General features: G+C 38.6%; 1 protein-coding gene across 27 annotated transcripts in view; it reads left to right on the forward strand.

Annotated features, from left to right (window-relative positions):
* L3MBTL4 (L3MBTL histone methyl-lysine binding protein 4) overlaps nucleotides 1–22,416 on the forward strand; it is a 468,276-nt gene that overhangs the window by 198,012 nt on the left and 247,848 nt on the right. For all 27 annotated transcript variants that reach the window (XM_063699409.1, XM_063699407.1, XM_063699408.1 and 24 more), the window contains 2 exons: nucleotides 6,833–6,918; nucleotides 9,408–9,518. In XM_063699409.1, coding sequence (XP_063555479.1) covers nucleotides 6,833–6,918; nucleotides 9,408–9,518 — 197 coding nt within the window. The remainder of the gene's footprint in view (nucleotides 1–6,832; nucleotides 6,919–9,407; nucleotides 9,519–22,416) is intronic.

Consider the following 22,416-nt stretch of genomic DNA (forward strand, 5'->3'; position numbering starts at 1 on the left):
GATTGCTAGGTCTGTAATAGAATGTCACTCAGTGGAATATGATACGGTTAGTGAAACTAAGAGAAAAACAACCCTAGCTTTTTATTTTAAAATGTTAAGTATTGAGAGACAGAGAGAAATAGAACTCATTACTCTGTCTCAAATGCCTGCCAAAACATTGGGTTAGATTAGATCCCGCATGAGCCATGGTATTGAAGACAGTTCTGCTGGGCGCTCAGCCAGTGCAACACAGATAGGTTGTTTTCCGGTGATCTCGCCAGACACAAAAGAGAGTTTATTTCTTTACATAGTGTATTCTGGATATAGTACAGTTCAGCCATACTTTGAGAAAAACAATCAATTATAAAATGAGCTCCTTGACAAGCTCCTGAGGTGCTGATATTTCATACTGTAGATCAAAGAATTCTCCCTATGCTTTAGAAACTAATTAATGATCAAGTAAAAAATCTGACGTACTGCTGTAAACGTTAGAGAGTCTAACTTATGTTCTTTTGCCAGAAAGATATTTTAACTTTAATTGTTATGAGCTGAATATGAATGTAATACTTCTAATATCTAAGGCACCGTAAATGTGAGGTCATTTTCAACATGTGTTTTGAAACAATAAAGGGTGAACCTGAATTAGGCTTGGCCGCGATTGAAGCATCTGATTTTCTTCAAATCTTGTATTTCTGAGTCGTGTACTGAACAGCATGCCACTATTTCATACAAGACAATTAGTGACCACTTGGTCCTATGATTGTTTCCATGAAGAGCCCTTCTGTATGTGCAGAACCTACTAGCAGAATGACAGCTTTCAGGTAGTGGTAACTTTCCTCAATCTCTATCATTGGAGGCCCGGGTATTTGGATGACTCACTGCCCTGCCTTGTGAGAGATACTTGAAACAAATGAATAAGTGGCCTCTGAGGGGCTTTCTTAGATAATTCAGGTTCTTAAAATGATAGTGAAAGCCAGCCAGGGCCGCACTGGTACTAGTCACATAATCCTAATTATTCTATTGATGCTTTGTCTTAGACTTCAGGCCCAGCAGCCTAGAGCACTCAGTAAACCTCAAAGTAGCTCTTTAGAAGTTTTGATTTCTACAAATTGCAAGTCAGGAGACACAGGCTCTAGCTTTGACTTCGTTGTTAGTTGCCTTGCCTTGTATGAGTCACTTAAAATGCCAGGTCTCACTTTCCTCATCAGTAGAATTGAGTTTGATGAAGTGTCCATCCAGCATGTGTGTTCATGTTGAACATTCTGTCTATTGTGATAGACCCTTGGCAGATCCAATAGACAGATAGATTTGTCTATTGTGATAGACCTTTGGCAGATCCCTTTTATTGCTGCTTATTAAATAGGACTATTGGCCATTACTTAAAACCTGCTTGTCATACAGCAATGATTTTGTTTCCTGAATCGGCCACCAGTATAATTGTGGTTGTTCTGCTTCTCTAGGTTCTAAGGGACAGGTCACCCAGACTAGTCAGGAACTTAAGGACTTGTGCTATTGATTCATGAGCTCAATTCTTTAGAAAGAATGTTCCAGTGGAAAAAATAGGTTGCTGCTTAGGCTGTTGTTCCTAGAGGAAAAATAATCGAGGGTGCCTTTTAAAAAAAATCTGAAACCAGTATTACACCTTCTTACATGGCCTTCTAATATGGAACAAAAAACTGAGGAGTATTACATTTGCATTGTATAGATGCCACAGATCAGACGGCTTTTTCTTGGCATCATCCAGTTTACAGTGCTGTTGGAACATTAGCCAGTATTGACACACCAGCACCATTTTGTTCAAATGGTACCTCTGATGCCATCAGTACCAGCAGGTGAAAAACTTCGTATCAGAGTTTCATTCAGAATTTTGGGGCTAGACTGGTATCATTTTGGCTTGTATCTCTATCATTCTTGGCCACCACAATGTAAAATATAAATGTTTCAGGAAATATATTTTATTCATTCAACAAATATTTACCAAATACTTACTGAATACCAGCTGTATGTTGTGAGGAAATAACAGTGAACATATTCCTATCATAAGGCAGCCTATGTTGTAATGGAGCAAGAGAAATGAAATATTCACAACACACACTGTGTTAGGTGTCAATAAGTGCTGTGGAGAAGAATAAGGCAAGTAATGGGGTTAGGAAGGGCACATGCATTTGGGAGGGGGGCTCCCTATTATATAGAGAGTCAGGGTGGGACTGAGCGAGAAGGTGACAGTTGAGTGGCATTTGAGATAAGGTGGCAAGTCTGGAGGATATCTGCAGATAACTCTCCAGGTAAAGGAACAACAAGTACAAGAACTTGAAGAGGGAGGATGTCTGCAGTGTTCTAGTTACAGCAGGAGTGTAGTGAACAGGAGATGAGGTCAGAGCGGTAGTGGGGCCAAGTTCTGTAGGGCCCTGTAGGTCATGGTAAGCACTTACTTTTCCCCTGTGCAATCATGTAATTGGAATGACATGGTAGAGAAGGTTTTAACTTATATTTACCTTTGTTTAACCCTTAAATGTTTCCTTTTTTGCTTCGATATTTGCATCCTCCAGAAGGACTTTTTCTTGACCCTGAATGCGTTCCACTCCAGGTTCTGGAAATAATCTCCCTAGATCTCAGTTTCTTCTTTTTATTTTTTAAATTGTATTTTAAAATAGAGGTGAGGTCTCGTTATGTTCCTAGGCTGGTCTTGAACTCAGTGGCTCAAGTGATCCTCCCACTCCAGCTTCCTGAGTAGCTGGGACTACAGGTGTGTGCCGCCATGTCCGGCTGATCCCAGCTTTTTCACACAGGGCCTCCTCCTTTGTCCCTCTCGAGGCCACCACTTCCCTGCAGCCTGTAAAGGAGACGGCTTATTTTGCCACATCCCAAGTAGTTCTCCTCTTCTTCTAAAACAGTTCTCAGCTGTTTGGAAAATCCCCTTCTTCCTGAGGGTTCAGGCTGTTCTGCTTCACTCCATCTCACCCCTAATTTTGCCACCATCCAGATGATTTTTAATTATTCTTCATCATTAACTGAAGATATTTGTCACCCAGATCTACCGTTTTACCGGAAGAATTGCTGGCACCATGAGGAAATCCAGGGCTGAGTGGCCGACGCCCTAGCTCAGTACTTCCTTGATCCTAATTTCTGTGACACTTTTTCCACGCTTTGGTTCAGCCACCCATGCCCACAGCCACAGCTTGGACCTAAAGAATGAGGTCCAAGCTGTGGCTGTGGGCATGGGTGGCTGAACCAAAGCATGCAAGTTTTTAACTCAAAATGGCATGGAATGAGGTGGGACATGAATAAATAATTTAAACAATATAGCCCAGTCTCCAGTCCAGCAGTTTACAGTCCCGCCCTCTCGCTGTCGCAGTTCTATGCCTTGGCCTCCAGAGGGAGCTCAGCATCTCAGGCCTGAGGCCTGAAAGGGGCTGCCTTCGATCATGGATGCGCTGGGTTTTCAGTCTCAGCAGGACGAAGTGATAAGTATGAGGTTGATGGAGCCACGCGTCATTGTTCAGATACCATTTCTTCCACTTTCTGACTGTATAGCACTTGGCAGGCTGCTCAAGGCTCAAGTTCTCACCTAAAAAATGTAGATAAAAGTGTACCTCACAGGGATAGATGAGGAATAACTGACGTCATGTAAGTGAGTACAGTGCTTACCTATAAATGGAAGCCAGTTAGAGGTGGGTTTTCATTGAGAGGGGTGAAGAGGTTAAAGGCTATTCTTGTTCCATGGGGCGGTCTCCTGTATTTCATTCTTGTCTCAAGTAGGAATTTAAATCGTTGGAAAGCTTCTTCCACGGTATTGCTGTACTGCTGTGTGCATGGACCTGGCCCCTCCCACTCCCCCTGCAGCCCTACTTCTTGCTTCCCAAGGTCTACCAGGACTCAGGGCTGGGGTCGGAAGGAAGAAAGGCGGAGTAGGTGGCTTTTGCAACTCTCCCTGGGCCATATGACATTCTTCTCCCTTTGGGTTCATTGAACAGGGAATATACAGGTACAATATTTTCCCTTTTTTGCATGTACATAGCTCATTTCTGAGAGTGGCATAGACGCAATTGCCGCTTAAGAGCCATTTAAAACGGTCACAGCCTTTAATTTTCACCTGTTTTTCACAAAAAGGGGAAGAAGGATAGTGACTCTCACAGTAGCATGCCGAGTCTCTTTACCAGGCTGGGACAGGACCAGGTACTGTCTCTCTCACTCACCTCACATCCAGTCCTTAGTCCCGTACACTCAGGTTTCCTTTCGCTCTATCCAACCATATGTACTGGTCAGGTGCCTGGGTGAAGAAGCCCACCATGGAAGGGGCCAGGTGTGGGCATGGTTCAAAATCTACACAGAAATGTGGAGATCCAAAATGTAATAAATGGATTTGGATGATTTTAAAAAGTATCAGCTATAAAAGTAAATGCAGAGTTGGGTGTGGTGTCATGTGCCTGTAGTCCCAGCTACTCAGAAGGCTGAGGTGAGAGAACAACGTGAGCCCAGGAGTTTGAGGCTGCAGTCCTCTATGACTGTGTCAGAAGAGCCACCGCATTCCAGCCCGGGCAGCCTAGAGAAACCTCATCTCTTGAAAAAGAAAAAGTAAATGCAACTGCAGAAATACTTATTGAAACATAAAATATATAGTATAACTCATAAAAGAAAGGATAGAAAGCAAAGGAAACCTCAAGACAGCTTAAAAAAATTCAGCTTAAAACATGTTTACAGAAATTAGATTAAAAAACTAGTGGTGAAAACAAATGTAAATTAATTTAAAAGTCCATTTAGAAAGTGATTAAAATAGATATATCTGGAACAAAATAATATAAAAGTAAAAACGATGGGTAAAATATTATCAGCAAACACAAACAGAAAATAATAGGGTGGCAATATAAATTTTAGTAAAAATAATTTGAGACAAAATACATAAATGTATCAAAAAGGGAAAGGGAAATTTTCTCTATATTAAGAATAAATAGAAAGCACAACTCATGCCAAACATTTTATGTACAGAATGATGTAACATCAAAATATGAAGCAAAGTACTCCATGATCTAGCAGTGTTACTCCTGGATGCATTCCAACATAAATGTATACTTCTTATCACTAAAAAGAATATACTAGAATGTTCATAGCAGCATTTTTAATAATAGCTCCCAAATGGAAACCACCCAAATGACCACAATCAGTAGAATAGATAGATAAATTGTGAAATACTCATATAATGGAACATTATACAACAATGAAAATGAATGTTCTGAAGGCAATAATCTACCTGACCCTCACATTCAGAATGCAGAGCAAAAGATGTTCACCACAAAGGAGCACATGCTGTGTGATTGCATTTATGTAAAGGGAAAAACAGAAGAAAACAAATCTCTGTGGTTGGAAGTGAGCGTAGGGATTTCTCTTTGAGGAGGGTGGTATGGTGCCTAGAAGGGACGATGTTGGGGAGGGGATCCTGGAGCTCTGGAAATGTCCTGGTTTAGATCTGTGTCTGGTTATGCAGGTATGCTAGTTTTTTGAAAAATGTTCAGTCTATCCACTTGATTTGTGTACTTTCCTTTAAATATATTTTTAGTAAAAAGCGTAAAAATGCAGGAAAAATGATCAGAAATATGGGGGAATTGTAAAAAAAATACTTATTTTAGAGAATTGAGCATATTGCTTCAGACTTTCTGCTTAAAGGACAGATTTTTGCATAATATAGCTAGATTGTATTACTGAAAATGGTACCATACTTTAAAATACATATATACTCTGTTTTTAAAAAATTGTTGACTCTATTTTATACCAAAAAGAAATCCTCAAACCTCAAAAGCAGGAATTCTATATGTCACGTGACATTCTGAAACTATAATGTGGTAAACTAGATATTAGTATTACTATTTTAAACAAATATGAAAATTACTTGGAGTATCTCAAATAAATATTTAAGGATTAAATCAAGACAACACAGATTACAATTATAATTGGTTTTTAGAAAATAAAAAGTGAGAAGAATACATATTTTTAAAAAATGTGTCCAGCTGTCTAAACCTGAATTTAGTGGCAACAATGGCAGGTTCATTGTCTATTTCATTTTAAATGAAAATAAATTATGTTTATAATTAAATTTGACAAAAAAAATATAAAATAAACTGAAGAGATGTAGGAGGGAGGAAGTAATAAGAGTAAAAGCAGTGAACAATATAATTAGAAAAGAAAAAAGAAGAAAAAATAGAGCTGATGAATAAATCTAAATACTTATTGCGTGGAAAGATAAATAAAACTATACAATATAGACCTCTAGCAAATTTAATTAGGAATGAAAGAACACAAACATAAAGAGAAACAAGAAGGAAATTTGAAATAAATAGAGTTCTTTGTATCATGTTCAATATATAGTTTTAACTGCAATTGTAGAAAATTGTAATTACAAAGATTTAATAATGAGACTAAAACTTTAATAGATGTAGAATGATTAGAGAAATTTGAAAGATTTTCAGAGTCTTTTTTTTCCAATTCATGGTATGAGGTCAGATGGTTGCTTGTAAGTGTTTTGAAACTTCTAAGGAGGCTTCTGTTGGAGCTTGGGAGTCAGAAACCTGGGTCTCACCTGGCTCTGTCAAGTACTCACATGGCCTTTGACCTTGGCCAACTCACTTAACCTTGTTGAGTGAATGAGAGTACCATTGAGTAAGTGCTTGAGTGCAGGCATGCCTTTGCCTTCTCAGAGGTTATGGTTAAGTGAATTAATATATCTGAAGTTCTTAGCATCAGGCCTGTTTAATGGTGAGCATTCAATTAACATTAGGTGTTATATCATCCAATGTTTTGTAGTATATGGGAATCAGAATATCTATGAGTAATCTTTTGCTATTTATATATATATTTTCAGGTTATCCCAATCCAGAACATTTTTCCTGGACAGAATACCTGGAAGCTACTCAAACCAATGCAGTTCCTGCCAAAGTTTTTAAAATGGTAAGTTCTATGTGGGTACAAACTCTCACCTTTAAACAACGTTTGTATTGAGTCATGCCTACATTTGGCAGTTTAAAATTATTCTCATTTTTTCTTTCTAAATTCAAGTAGTAATTTCATAACCAATATGCTTTTCTTTTAGTTAAAAATACAAAGTAGGTGACTCATCTGCTATTGTTCCCATATACAAATGTAGATGATGGTTTCCTTCCTTGAAAAATGGCAAATCAGAGGTACAATTGAAAGCACCTCATCAACTGCTGATGATCCATTCCTTACATTTCTGGTTCTATTAGTCTGCTGAGTGAGAACTCTGAATTTTCACAGTACCGCTCTCTCAGGGACTGTTTGACTGTCCATGATGCCATAATAAAATTGTTGAATGCATAGCCTTTGTGTGGATAATTTTATATATTTTGAGGTAAACCTTTCTTTCAGCATTTGTTAGAATACTAATTTTTAAAGTTTAAATTTGTACTTATATATTTATTCCAGAATTGAACTAAGTATAAATTAATTTCTAAAATAAAGTACGTAGATAGTACAGTTAAAGATATTTATATCCTAAACCTAAACCAGCGGTTTTCAAACTCCATTCCCTTTCAGTTCTCTGTGTGTTTCATGTTCCCCAACTTGTCTTTAATCAGAATTTTATATATTGGGCTTCTACATATAATTTCATTTACTGAAAATTGTCTAGAGGTCAAGAGGGGCTTGAAACAAAATGATATTTCATTTTTTGAAAAAATTGATTATAATTAACAGTATTTGGGGGGAAATGTCCATATAGTAAAATCAGGAAAGTAGAAGTGTTGGAGTACTAGGAAGGGTTTAAAAAGAGCAAAGATTCAGCAAGCAAAAATGCTTATTGTACTTGACTTTTCCAAGAGGAAAATGATAAGAAAATAAAATTCTGAAAAGTAGCTAAGAAGGCAACTTCCAAGCTCTGTCCTGGGTTATTGTGGATTCAGCTCAGGGATGTACCTTAGGCGTGTACAATACTAAACTCTTCTACCTCTGTTGTTCAGGACAGTGATGTTGGGGAGAACAGAAAGATTCTCCGGGATGAAAGACCTAATTACAGTCAGTATACTCCATTTAGTAGATGTGATAATGCATCTTACAAAGAAAATGTGTTTCTACAAAAGCTGGAGAGAAACACACCAGATATTGCAGAAAGATTTGACTGTTTATTACTGACATATTAGTTGGGTTTTATTTTCCTTTTGCCATTTCTAAACTTGAAAAATTCAAAACACTTTTGTTTCCAATAAAACCAATTGAACACTTTTATGTGTAATAGCTTTCAAAGTGAAACTTTTTGCCAACCTATAGAAACTATCAGAGTTGCTTTTGACTTTGATTTTTGAGAGTTGAATTTCCTTAGTTTCTGTGATTTGGTTAAGTCCAGTGTCTTTTTTCTTACTCCGTGATTATGACTCCCTGTGTGTCTGTGGTTATAGACTCTTGGTTCCTAGCAAGATCACCTCAGGTGATCTGCCCACCTCAGCCTCCCAAAGTGCTGGGATTACAGGCATGAGCCTGTGGTTTCTTCCTTTCAAGTGAAAGAAACCGTAACACAGATCACCTGTCTCTTGTTACAGATGAAATGACAAAAGCATGGGTTATGGCTTTAAAGTACATCATAGTATGCTTTTAAAACAGTTTAACAGCTGAAATTACACAGCTTTTATCTAAGCATATTTTAGATTTATAAAGGATCGTGTTTATCCTTTCTGAGTTTTTATTAAATAATTTTGCCTTCTGTGCCATACAGTTTGAAACTGGGCAATGAGAATAGTCAATAGTTTCTGAAATTATAAGGTCAATATCAGAAAGAAGGAAAAAAACTAAACTAATATAGGAACTATAATAAGATGCTTTTTGAACTTTAGTGTAATCATTAACAAATTTATGATATAATCCATCTTTGTCTTTTTAGTTATCTTTAAAACGGCCAAAAAATTATTTTTTCTCTCACAGGTTTTTGTGAATCGGATGAAATATTATGCATACAGTCCTATGTTCTCTTAAAACTAAGTTCTGGCTGGGCATGATGGCTCACGCCTGTAATCCCAGCACTTTGGGATGCCGAGGTGGGCAGATCACCTGAGGTCAAGGGTTCAAGACCAGCCTGGCCAACATGGTGAAACCCTGTCTCTACTTAAAACACAAAATTAGCCGGGCATGGTGGTGCATGCCTGTAATCCCAGCTACTCGGGAGGCTGAGGCAGGAGAATCGCTTGAACCCGGAAGGTGGAGGTTGCAGTGAGCTGAGATCGTACCACTGCACTCCAGCCTGGGCAACAAGAGTGAAACTCCATCTCAAAAAACAAACAAAAACAAAAAAGCAAAACAAAAAAACACTAAATTCCAGTTGTATTAAAGATCTGCATATTAAAACTAAAACAGTAGTATTTTAGAAAAAATTAGTGGGATATCTGAATTACTGAATTTTGCATGATTTGTTGTACTTATAACATTTACAGAGGTTGCCTCATGGTTTTCTGCCAAATATGAAACTTGAAGTTGTGGATAAACGGAACCCCAGGTTAATTCGTGTTGCTACGATTGTAGATGTTGATGACCAAAGAGTAAAGGTACATATTTTAAATTATTATGTTATTATATCAATATTTTTCCTACATTACTTTTGTTTCCTTTACCCTCGCATTCTCTGAACCTTTCTCGTTTTTTAATTCATCTGCACAATAATTTTCTGGGGGGAAAAGCATTCTGGATTTGACCTTGAAGATTGACCCTGGCCAAGATGGGACTAGAGGATCCCTAAAAAAGGAGAGTGTATAACTCACACCTTAAACTGGCCACAGAGGCTCTGATTTTTTTGGTGCAGCAGAAGAATAAAACTCCCCCTGGCTTAATTTCTAGTCACATGTCTTTGGTTGGAGTGATTCCCAGCTTATGTGTATGTGCAGGGGGAAATCTGTAGATGAGACATGACTGACTTTGAGAGATATTCTAATACTTTTCTGTTTGGATTTGCTGTTTTGACTTTTACTGTCAGTTCTGTTTTTTAAGCTTCTTTTTATTGGCATTATTCTATTTCGCTTGAAATCATTGTTATTAAACAGCTTACCAAGAACAATTAAAACTTTTTTCCTGCTTTTCTTTGTCAAATAAAAAAATTAAAAACACTTTATTCACTGTGGCTAAAAACAAAAGGTTAGATTTTGAATTAAAGATTTGATTAAAAGATTTCTATACTGTATTTTTCTCAGAGAGCTGAAAGCATCGTAGAATTTATTAAATTTTCTACAACATATTACAACTCAAAAGTTATTTTCCATGCAAGTATAGTTTCTTTTCATAATAATAAAGATTGAAGTCAACTAATTTTAATAGGCACTAACTTAAAAGATAGATTTAGGTTCGATATAATTTAAAAGAAATCTTATTTGCCATATCCCTAATTTGAAAATAATATCTGATTCAATTTATAGAGAATAGTCAGTACATACATTTTAGTAAAATTTAGAGATGAGTGTCCAGCTTGGCAATAGATTATCAAAAGAATGTACACGGGCAATGTCCATTATTCTTCTGATGAATGAAAACAAAAACTATGTTAAATAATATTCAGGAATAACATAGGTATTTTACCATATACCTTCTTATTAATGTTTTAAGTTTAATTTTAAACATATTGCTTTAACTCTTATTTATTTCTGGAATTTTACTGTTTACTCTTATGGCATTTTCAATGGAAATGACTTTTGCATATCATAATTGCTTTGTTAATTCAGTGACATTTTATTATTAACCTTCATTTTAAAAGTAGGCCGGGCACAGTGGTTCATGCCTGTAATCCCAGCATTTTGGGAGGCTGAGGCGGGTGTATCGCTGAGGTCAGGCATTTGAGACCAGCCTGGCCAACACAGTGAAACTCCGTCTCTACTAAAAATACAAAAATTAGCTGGGTGTGGTGTCACGTGCCTGTAATCCCAGCTACTTGGGAGACTGAGGCAGAAGAATCGCTTGAGTCCGAGAGGCAGAGGTTGCAGTGAGCTGAGATCACGCCACTGCACTCCAGCCTGGGCGACAGAGCTGGACTCCATCTCAAAAAAAAAAAAAAAAAAGTATTTCATTTCTAAGATAAGCTCAGTCGTAATAGCACATCAAATCTGACTTAGATTTTTAGTTGACAGACTGTTTTCTTATTATTCATAAGATATTTGCTGTAGCATCGATTGATCATTTGTTGCCAGTTTATGAGCAAGCAATTGAAGTTTTTCTTCTCTCAGCTTTGCCTAGTACATTCCTCTATTCTTCAATTAACGTGTTGATCATATTGTTCATATTGTTCTGTTATTCTCTAATTTTCTTTTTAAAGTCAGTATTTTTCAAACGAAATCTTTATCCCAGCACATAATAGATGCTTACTGTACGCGTGAGTGAATTAAGGAGGGTGTGGAGGAGTGAATGGCACTGAATGTACTTTGGCACTCTGACTGTTGTCTGAATATGTAGAAATGATTGTGTTGGTCAACAGGCACTCTTCTCTTATTTTCAAATATTTTCATAATTACTCTTCTCTTGGACATCTGGAGTAATAATTATTGGAAAATGCCCTCGGACAAGACTGATCTGGGTTCAAATTCCAGCACTGACTTATTTGACTGTGTGGTAACGTGGTGAAGTTACTCAACATATTTGAACTTTCCTTATCTGTAAAGTGGTGGCGTCAACAATACCTACCTCACAGGCTTGTTGTGAAAATTCAATGAGGTCATGTATGGAAAATTCCTGAAACTCTACCTGGCTCTTTATATTATAGGTACTTCAGCACTAGCTGCTGCTGTAATTAGTTGATACAAGTACCCTGTGCTGCCCTCCCTGGCTGTATTTATTTTCTGTATTAATGAAGGGACCTCATGGAAGCAATTGTCATCAGTAGATGGACAAAGAACAAACCTACACTCCTTGGTTCAAAAAGCAGGAAGTTTGATTGGAATTATGTGGGGAATGTTAACAGGAACAGATGTTACTGTGTTGCATGCCTTGTTTGTGAGAGCAGAGTCAGCCTGTTCTAACAATGAGAACTACATTTTCAACAATGCTTATGGTGGTGATGGCACTTAGTCTTTGTCACACACTGTTCTAAGGGTTTTACATGAATTAACATATCTTCCTGCAACCATGTGAAATAAGGTACTGTTGTTATACCTGTTATGTAGATGAAGAAACTGAAACCACAGAGGTTAAGTAATTGGTCCAAGGTCACAAGATAGTATATATGGGAACAGGGTTTTAAACCCCAGCTTCCAAACAGATGTTTTCAACTCTAGAGCTCGTAGCATTCCTACTCTTCCTACTCTGTGTTCTAATTTTTATCCTAAATAACTCCCTTCCTAGTGGGAGAGCAGATGTGTAGGATGAGGAGTTGTGACTGCCCATGACCCCACTCACTTTTTCGCTTGTGCCCAAGCCCACGTTGCCTGTCCTACCTGGAGGGTCCTGTGTGGTACTGGCAGTTCTTGACAGAGCACAGCAGATCCACTAAAGACAACTTCATTTCCTTCTGCCACTCCCCAAATATGTAGTTGGCCTTATGTATTTTATTAGTTCTATTTTTATTATACCTTTTTTGAGATACAATTCACGTACCTTAAAATTCAGTGGTCTTGAGTATATTCACAAAGTTGTGCAACCATCACCACTAAATTTAAACATTTTCATCACCTGAGAAAGCAACCTTGTACCCATTAGCAGCCACTCCTCATTCTACCCTCCTTCTACCCAACCAAGCCCCTGGTAGTCACTAATCTACTTTCCATAGTGTCTATGGATTTGTCTAGTCTGGGCAATTAATATAAACAGAATCCTATAATATGTGATCTTTTGATTGGCTTCTTTCACCTGGCATAATGTTTTCAAGGTTCATCCATACTGTAGTAAGTATCAGTACTTCATTCCTTTTTATTTCTGAATAATGTCCATTGTATGGATGTACCACATTTTATTTATCTCCTTATCAGTTGATGGACATTTGGGTTGTTTATTTTGGGCTATTTTGATTACTGCTGGGATAAACATTTACATATGTTTTTGTGTGGACGTATGTTTTCATTTCTTTTGGATATATACCTACGAGTGGAATTGCTGGGTCATATGATAACTCTATATTTCAGATTTTGAGGAAAAGCCAAAATGTTTTCTGAAGTGGCTGCACTGTTCTACTTTCCCATTAGCTGTATATGAGGACTCCAATTTCTCCACATCTTCACTGCCACCTGTTATTGTCTGGTTTTTGTTTTGTTTTGTTTTGGCTTTTTTTTTTTTTTTTTTTTGCCAGTTTAGTGGGCCTTATGGGCTTTGGGTCTAAAGAAATCAGGATTATCATTATTTATATGTGCTCACTAATAATATCCCGGCTAGGAGAATTGGGATGAAATACCTTGCCCAGTGTTTGTAATAGTAGAAGTAGTAACAGTAGTGGAAGTAGCGGTGCAAGTATCAGAAGTAATAGAAGTAGTAATAGTAGAGTGGACACTTAGCAAGTATGTTATATATCACATTTTTGGCTTCACATCAACTCTTTTAGGTAGATGTTATTTTTGCTGTGCAGTTGGGATGGAGAACTTAAGTAATTTGATGAAGATTTCAAAGATATCCATGTTTCTAATCGGAAGCCAGTATTCTCTATGTTTTAGCAATTGCTCTGTAGCTGTGATAAGCCATTGGAATTGGAGATCATACATGGTCAGTGCTGGGGGATAGGACCATGAGCAGCCTCATCCAAGATCCTCTACTTGCTCACCCTCATAAATCCACTTAAACTAGTCAGGTCAGATTTTCTGATTTTCATACTGAAAATATTCATTTGGTGATATGTGGTTCATTGGCAGTTGAGTGGTGAAGTTTTTCATGCCATGGCAGGGTTTTAAGATGCTAGGTTTATTAATTATGATGGTTGCTCTCTAATAAGCATTTATGATGTACTCAGTGTATCTTGTTCAATTTATAGCCAGCTATTATGTTTAATAATTATTCTTTTGTTTGGTTGTACAGTGTATGCTGTTATATCTGAAAGCCCATTACTGTTGCCTTATCAGAAAATGCACATTAAATTACAGTAGATGGATGGATGCTTTTAAGAAGTTTAGCCATTATTTGTGGGAAAAAGTATTCTACAAATAAAGGTAAAGGAAGGACTTACAACAGAGTAACATTTGATAAATATATGCCCTGTGGGAAATGCAGCTAAGCTGTGAAATGAATTATAAACGAATTTCAAATAGATGCTTTAAGAAGTTCTACTGAATCATTAATAAATTGAGTCTCTTCAACAAGTCTTTTCCTATTTAATGCATTAACTGGACATATTTGTGGCATTTCACAATGAAATTAGAGCATCATGACCAAGAGAAATTGTTATGGCTGTCTAGTTATATGAATAGAAACTATTTTGGATTTTATGTCAGACCAATAAGTTTGAAAGCTCTTGTTTGAGAAAAACCTGCGGGAGTATAAATGCAAAACAAAAGTCCAGATGTGAGTTAGTGATGTTCACTTTACTAAGGGTTGCCTGTGCTTCCAGAAAGCCACCTGACCTCTATCTAACTGGATTGCATTATTTATTTATTTATTTATTTATTTATTTATTTATTTATTTTTTAGACAGGGTCTCCTTTTGTCGCCTAGGCTAAAGTGCAGTGGCACAATCATGGCCTGCCGCAGCCTTGACCTCCATGGGCTCACACAATTCTCACACCTCAGCCTCCTGAGTAGCTGAGACTACAGTGTGCGCCACCACACCTAGCTGATTTTTGTAATTTTTTTTTTCTTTGCGGAGATGGGGGTTTGCTATGTTGCCCAGGCTGGTCTTGAACTCCTGAGCTCAGGTGATCCACCCGCCTCGGCCTCCCAAAGTTCTGGGATTATAGGCGTGAGACGTCGCACCTGGCCTGGGATGCATTTTTGAAAAGGGCTTTGAAATATGAGGATAGAGCAAGATACCAACATTAAAAATAACTGTCCTTTGAGCTAAGCTTGTAATTAATGGCCATCACAGTGTCACAGTGATTGATCGCTGTCTTCATTTGGGAAGGAGACTGGGACAATTTTCAGAAGTGTTATGACCCATCAATGGAAAGATGATTTTTTGAGTAGGTAAAACTATAAATTAGTGTCAGCCATGAATTCCAGAAAAGTTGAAGCAGAGAGAGTGCTCAACCAGGTGAACGTGCCTCAGTTAATTCCAGGTAAAATGAAGAAGAGCAGTGGCAGTACTAGAGCTGGCTCACTCAAACCCCCACGCTGCTGTGTCCTTGCTTCCCATTTTCTTACTCTTATTCTTCACAGCAACCCAATAAAGTTGCATATGTAAGGAAATAGGCGCAGAAAGCTTAAAAGACTTGGCCAAGGTTGCACAGCTTATAAGTGGTAGAGCCAGGTGGGAACCAGTTGGCCTGGTTCTTCAGCCTGAGCTCTTAAACCAGGTGGCACTGCCTTTTTTGTAAGGAGCCAGAGAGTAAGTATTTCAGGCTTTGTGGGCCATGTGGTCTGCAGTAACTGCTCGACTCTGCTGTTCATCACAAAAACAGCCAGAGACAATATATAAACAAATAAATGACTCTGAAATTTGCATCACACATACTTTTCACATGTCATGAAACAATCTTCTCTTGACTTTCTCCCCAGCCATTCAGAAATGTAAAAAACATTTTTAGCTCATGGGATTCACCGAAACAGGTGGTAATAGGGGTCTTTTTGGCCTGTGGGCTGTAATCTGCTAACCCCTGTCTTAAGAGATACTGTACTGGTTAGACTATTAGATGAATTTATTAGTTCTTACCTTTAGTATAAGTAGTTTTGTATCCTTGTCTTATTTTTTCCAATATCTGATTTTTGGACCAAATCACATCTATATTTACTTTTCAATCTAGTTTTAGATAAATTTTAGCTATTAAGTAAAAAAAGGTAGAAGAAATGTGGGCTACTTCCATGTAATCAACAGCTTCTAGATTTAAAAGAAATACATATTTTTTTCTCCTATCAGTTGATAACCCTCTATTTACTTGGTTTTCAGTGTGAAAGTAGCCAAGCCCCTGAAAGGATGTATAGTCTCTCACTGTATTTGTATTCTCCAAGAACTGTGGTAGGGACTTACCTTTCACATTTTTATTAAAGCCAGCATACCAATAACGGAAACACATGCCAAGCAGCACTACGGAAACATGTGGCCTTGGTGATGAATTGGCGCCTACTCTAGAACTCCCTGGATAACTCCCCTACCCTGTGCCCATCTTACCAGCCTGACCTGCGAGATCTAGTGAGATCCTGACATGATTATTTGGCTAGAGGCATCAGCTCAGTCATGAGCCAGATAGAATAGAAATAGAATGTTTCACAGTTTTCTATGCACAACACTGTGTAGAAACTTCTTAAATAAAAGGTGATGATGTAGCACTAGTTGTTCTTAACTCTTCTTTTTTAGGGATATACATTTCTTTGAGTGTCTGAGGGATGCTACAGATAGCTCCGATGCAAAATGCACATATAATTGTACACGAATACAGGATTATATTTGTGTTTCAAGGGTTAATGGATCTTTGAGTAAGGACCTTATTTTAGACTAACAGTTCTTGATAAAGCAGATTCTTCGTTCTGCATACTCTTGGCCCTTCATTCAAAGCTTTATATTTGCTCAAAAAGTATAAGACCTCTGACCTGCTGTGATAATGAAGCCTCCTCATTTCCCAGACCTTCAGTCAGAATGTGCAATATGTACTCACTCTATTCCTTCAGAGAAAACAAGAGTCTGTGGAATTTGTCTTAGCTTTGGAGGAGACATACACATTCTCTGCCATTTTCCTGAACAGAAGTGTACTATTTCTGACCAGCTGCAGTTCTGACATTCCAAATGCCCTTACTAATACTGATACTTAGCTAATTATGCCAAACATCGTCTCTTTTGCTCACATCCTGCTTTGTAGGCACTCTATTTTTAACCACTGGAAGAATATCTTTCAAAAATAAATAAGTGAATAATGGACTAACGAAGCAAGATGGTGACCACATTCTCCCCCATTCCTTCTTCCAAAATCTATGCCATTTCTTGTGATATAAGAAAGGATGATGGACTCAGGGGAAGGAGAGTTGTCTTTGAGAAGAGGATGAGTAGATTTTTATACAAGATTAATATATTTCCAGAATGTAGTTGTTTTACTTTCCTATTACTACTTTAACAAGTTACCACAAATGTAGTGGTGACAGGTTGATAGGTGCAACAAACCACCATGGCACATGTATGCCTATGCAACAAACATTCATGTTATATACATGTATCCCAGAACTTAAATAAAATAAAAAATAAAAATAAAAACACCACAAATTTACTATGTTACATTTCTCTAGGTCAGAAGTATCACTGTTCTAAAATGAAGGTGTCCGCAAGGCTGGTTCCTTCTGGAAGCTCTGGAGAAGAATCTGTTCCCTTGTCTTTTCTGTCTTCTAGAGGCCACCTTTACTCCTTGGCTTCTGGCCCCTTTCTCCATCCATATTCAAAGCCGGCAGCGTAGCACCTTCAAACCTCTGCCTCTGACACTCCTATTTTCCTCTTCTAAGCACTGTTGTAATTTCTTTGAGCTCACTGAATAATCCAGGACGATCCCTCATCTCAAGATCCTTAACTTGACCACTCTTGCAAAAATCTGCCTTGCCATGTAAAGGGACCTATTCACAGGTTTCAGGGATTAGAATTTCGACATCTTTGGGAGCCTATTATTCTGCCTTATGCAATTGTTTTACATAAAAGTAAGATATTCAGTAAAAAGAAGTAGAAGAGATGAGGTCTACTGTGTAATCAACAGCTTTCCTTTACTGAACACTGCTAAGGTAGAAGAAAGAGACCATCCCAGGAGCTGTGAGCCCTATGGATATGATGCATACCTGGAACCTGCCCTGACCATCTAGCTGGAGAGCAAGGATAGTGTGACAGTTCAGTGTAATAGTGCAGGGCACAAACCCTCAAGTACTGTAAAAGCCATTGCAAATGCAGGGAGCATTGTGCTCAAAGATGCTGAGGGGCAGATGGCTTCTCAAGAACAGTTTTTCTCCTCTTAGAAAAAGTATATAACATGCCTTGTTTTATTTGCATTTCCAAACACCAAATGCTTTTATTTACTATCATGTAGAGACAAAAGAGACTTTGGGTTTAATTTGTTTTAATATGTATCTATGTATACATGCATGTATATATGGATGCACATATATGTTTTTTCTTTTAAAACTATGGAAATCCCCTTTGTCAGGTGGTATATGCAAGATCTTTATTTGGATTGTGACCAGAGGAATCATGGGGAGTTACACGGCTGCTGGAGCCATCAGGGCTCAGCTGTGGGAGAAGGGGTGGGGGCCCCAGCCCAAGCAGTAGCCACAGAGCTTTTTCTTTTCCTCCTGCTACTTGGTAAAGACTCATTCCCAACTTCTCCAGCCCAGGACTCCATCTAGAGTCCTGTGTGTGTCCTTGAGTTCTTGGCACGGCCAGTGCTAGGCCATGGAAACAATAGGACCAGGCCATATTCATGGGGAAGTGTCTTCCTCCAACCCCAAGGGGCGTGGCAATAGAAAAAAGGAGGTGTGTAGATCCTGTAAACACAGAGGATGGAGTGGTGTTTCAGGGTTGTTGGACCAAACTGAGGGGACGGATCAAAGCTGAACCAAAGCTGGGGTCCCGAGGAGCAGGCTGGGCAGCATGCCAGCCCCAGGAACAGGTGGTGACGTGAGGCAGGCTGGGCACACACCCTAAACGGGCACGGCAGAAGGTGTTCAGGCAGATTTCATGCCCAGGCTTAGGGCAGCCATGTGGCAGCTGAGGCTTCATTCCAGAGCTGAATGTGGCCTTGGAAAGGCTTGGTACAGGTAGGGCTCTCTAGAGACTTCCCAGTCAAGAGCAGCAGAATGTAGTGTCTGCATCACCTGGGAGCTGGTTAGAAACGTAGAATCTGGGTCAGCACCCCAGATTCCCGGAATCAGAATCTGTATTTTAACGAGATCCCACCCGGTTTGTATGTGCACTGAAGTTTGCAATGCCTGTTCTTAAACAGGAGCAAGGAATACCTGTTTGCTCCTAGGGCAGGATGGACTGGCTGTTCTTTGCCCTGGTTTGTAATACCTTTCTCCACTTTAACCAAGGAGGGTGGTAGGTGTTTGCTGCCCTCCACAGTGAGTCAGGTATGAGTGGCTTCTTTTGGCTCTGAATTCAGCAGACATCAGGCTCTCCCAACTCAATACTGTTATAAGGTTCTCTGGAAAGTCCTTCCACCTCAACAGTGTTGTAAGTAAAGGAAGTCTAGTCAACTTTATGAGCCAATTACACCCTAATTTTGGAATAAACTTCAGGTAAGCTTGAAATGTATACTCCCTGTTGGGCTGGAATGTGAGGCTCTATGTTAGAGAGCTGGGCTGGATGATGTGGGAGGAGTCGGCTATCCCACCTCAATCAGCGTTTCCCTATCTAGCCTGTTTTTTGTGGGGGAACTGGGGGTAGTAATTATTATCATACATTCTGTGCCATTATGTTTACTTGTTTTCTTCAACCTCGTTGTTCCTTTTGAGTCCTGTTGTTGGCTTCTCTGCTTTTCTTAACCTCTGAAGACTGGCACTGGCCAAGGCATTGGTCCTGGGCCTTTTGCTGTTTCTTCTCTATGCTGTGTGCTCAAGCCTGACTGCATGAAGTGCCCAGCAGGCATCAGCATTTGGTACAGCTCTCCCAGGTGATTTTAATACATGCCTGGGCTGAGAATGTCTGCCCAGTTCTCTCTCTTAAGTGAGGTCATCCATTCCCTTGGTTTTCAGCACTTTATATTTTCCAATAACTTTAAAAATTGTATCTACTGCTGTGACCTCTCCCAGAGCCCCAGGGTTAGGTATGTAACTGGTACTTTTGACATCTTTTGTATGTCTACATTAATTTTTCCTGGACTGAACTCCTCAATACACAAACCTTTTTCTTCCCTAGGCATCCTCAGCTTAGTAAACGGTAGCCTGATCTACCAAATTGCTTAAAACAGAAACCTGTGAGTCATTCTTACAGTCTACCCATCTCAGAGTTACCACACATGGTCAACCGCCGTAGTCAATGGACACTAACTCCAGACAATATATTCCTAGTCTCCTTACCTCTCTCCATTCTTATGACTGCAGTCCCCTTGATTGCCACCCTAATAAAAGCCAGCAGCATATCTCACCTGGACCACTGAAGACACCTCCTAGCTTGTTTCTCTGCACCTGCTGCAGACCCTCTCAATCTTTGCTACCCAAAGATGCCAAAGTGATCTTAAACATATGGACTGGACCACATGACTCCCTTGCATACATCCTTCCATGACATCTCATTGCATTTAGGTAAAAAAGAATCAGCTCTTCAGTGTGTCCTACTAGATCCTGCATAATCAAGTCCTGACTTACTCCTCCAACCTGTTGTTCAAAGACAAACTTTAAACAAATTTAACAGAGTTTGCTTGAATGAAGAATGATTCACAAATCGGGTAGCCCTAGAACCAGAAGTTCAGGGTGACTCTGTGCTGCCACATGGTCAGAGATGATTTACGGACAGAAAATGGAAAGTGATGTGCAGAAAAGGGAAGGGAGGTACAGAAACAGCTGGATTGGTTGCAGCTCTGTGTTTGCCTTATTTGAATGTGGTGTGAACAGTCGTCTGCCTTTGACTGGCTGAAAGTTGGTGACTGGCACAAGAGTAGGTTACAGTCTGTTTACATATCCAATTAGTTGCACTTCACTGTGTACAGAGAAACCTTTAGGCTGGACATAAAATATGTAAGGAGGCAGCTTTAGACTAAACCTAACTTAACACTATCTTATTCCACACTTTTTTGGGATACATTATATTTGTACATATTTATGGGGTGCAATTTTGTACATATTTATGGGGTATTTATATTTATGCAATATTTGTACATATTTATGGGGTGCAATTTTATGTGAAATTTTGTCTCAAGCATAGAACGTGTAATGATTAAGTCAGGTTGTTGCACACTCTATCATGTTGAATATAAATTTGCATTTTTCTTTCCAAGTTGGTTGTCTTTTCCTTCTCTTTGAGTCTCTCTGTAATCCCTTACTTCATTGGGAATGTAATTTTTGTCTATTCTCACATAATTGCCTGATTATAAATTTCCGAGTGAGCCAAAATTTAATCTTGTGGCTGGAGAAACACAGAGAGCCATTCTGAGAGATTTGCCTTCAAATTTTTCTCTACAAATGTCCAAGACAGCCCTAAGCCCATTCCTGGCATTCTAATCATTTCATGTTCTTGTTCTCCAAGAGAACTGTTTCACACACCCTCGCTCCTCACAGCCTTCTCCTCATTCTCTTCTCATGATCTTCCCTCTCATTCACTGGGAAAGGAGAAACTCATGGTAAAATTGCCGATATTCCCATGACCAAACCCACCTCTTAATCCGTGTCTGAACGTGTACACTTGGAGTTTCTACTTGTTGCAGTGGGAGAATTATTCCTGCTAATATTGAAGCAATTCACTGTCTTCTTACATGAATTTAGTTTTCATCATAGGTATTTATGGTTATCTGACATTAGATTATATATTTGTTTTATTTATTTACACTTTGTTTTGCCTCTAGAATGTAAGTTAGTGGAAGGAGCATTTTTATCCCTTGATTACCCGAGTACTCTTGATATCCCTAGTGCCTATGGAATAGCACCTGGCATTTCATGGGTACTCAATAAATATTTGCCAAATGAATGAAGAAAGGAATGAATGTGAGTTGTAAATAAGAGTGTACTGATAGGTTATTTATTGGTGCAAATTACTGTTTATTAAGGATTATTTATTCCTTATGCAAAACAAATGTGCACTAGCCTTTGGCATTAACTAAACACTCTCTACATATTTCTTAAAAGAGGAGCTATTTCTAACATCACATAGAAAATTGAATTCATTGGTGTTTCTGTATTACGAATATACCTTTAAGAAGCAATATGCTTACTTTAAGCATGGGTGAGAATTACATAATATTTGAATAATTTAAATCATGTATTATTTTATATGATGCTTCCTCCCTTGAAATATTGACAGAGTGAACCATGGCAGAATTGTAATAGTGTCAAAGAAGCATAGCCAATTATGAGGCCATTATACTAATAACATATGACAAACAGTGGGACTGTGGAGTAGTAATGGATAGATAATGGATAATAAATGGCTGGAATTCTGAACAGTAATGTTTGCTAGTGATTTTCCGGTAATAATAACCTCCTTCTCTTAAAATAAATGTAATTCTAATGGCAAAAACTGCCGGTAGCATGAAGGATTCAGATTGTTTTTTGAGTGTGGCCTACTTCACTTGGCTTAAGGCACCTGGAGAACCAAGTTAATCTCTCTGCTTCCTGGCCAGCTAGGAGAGTTCCTCCTACAGCGTGTGCCCACAATGACTCTAGTGTGTGCTTATCAGTGTATGAGCATGGTGTATTTTAATACATGAAAAATCCCAAAGC

The sequence above is a fragment of the Gorilla gorilla genome, chromosome 17, assembly GCF_029281585.2.
Source record: "Gorilla gorilla gorilla isolate KB3781 chromosome 17, NHGRI_mGorGor1-v2.1_pri, whole genome shotgun sequence".
Taxonomy (NCBI): Eukaryota; Metazoa; Chordata; class Mammalia; order Primates; family Hominidae; genus Gorilla; species Gorilla gorilla.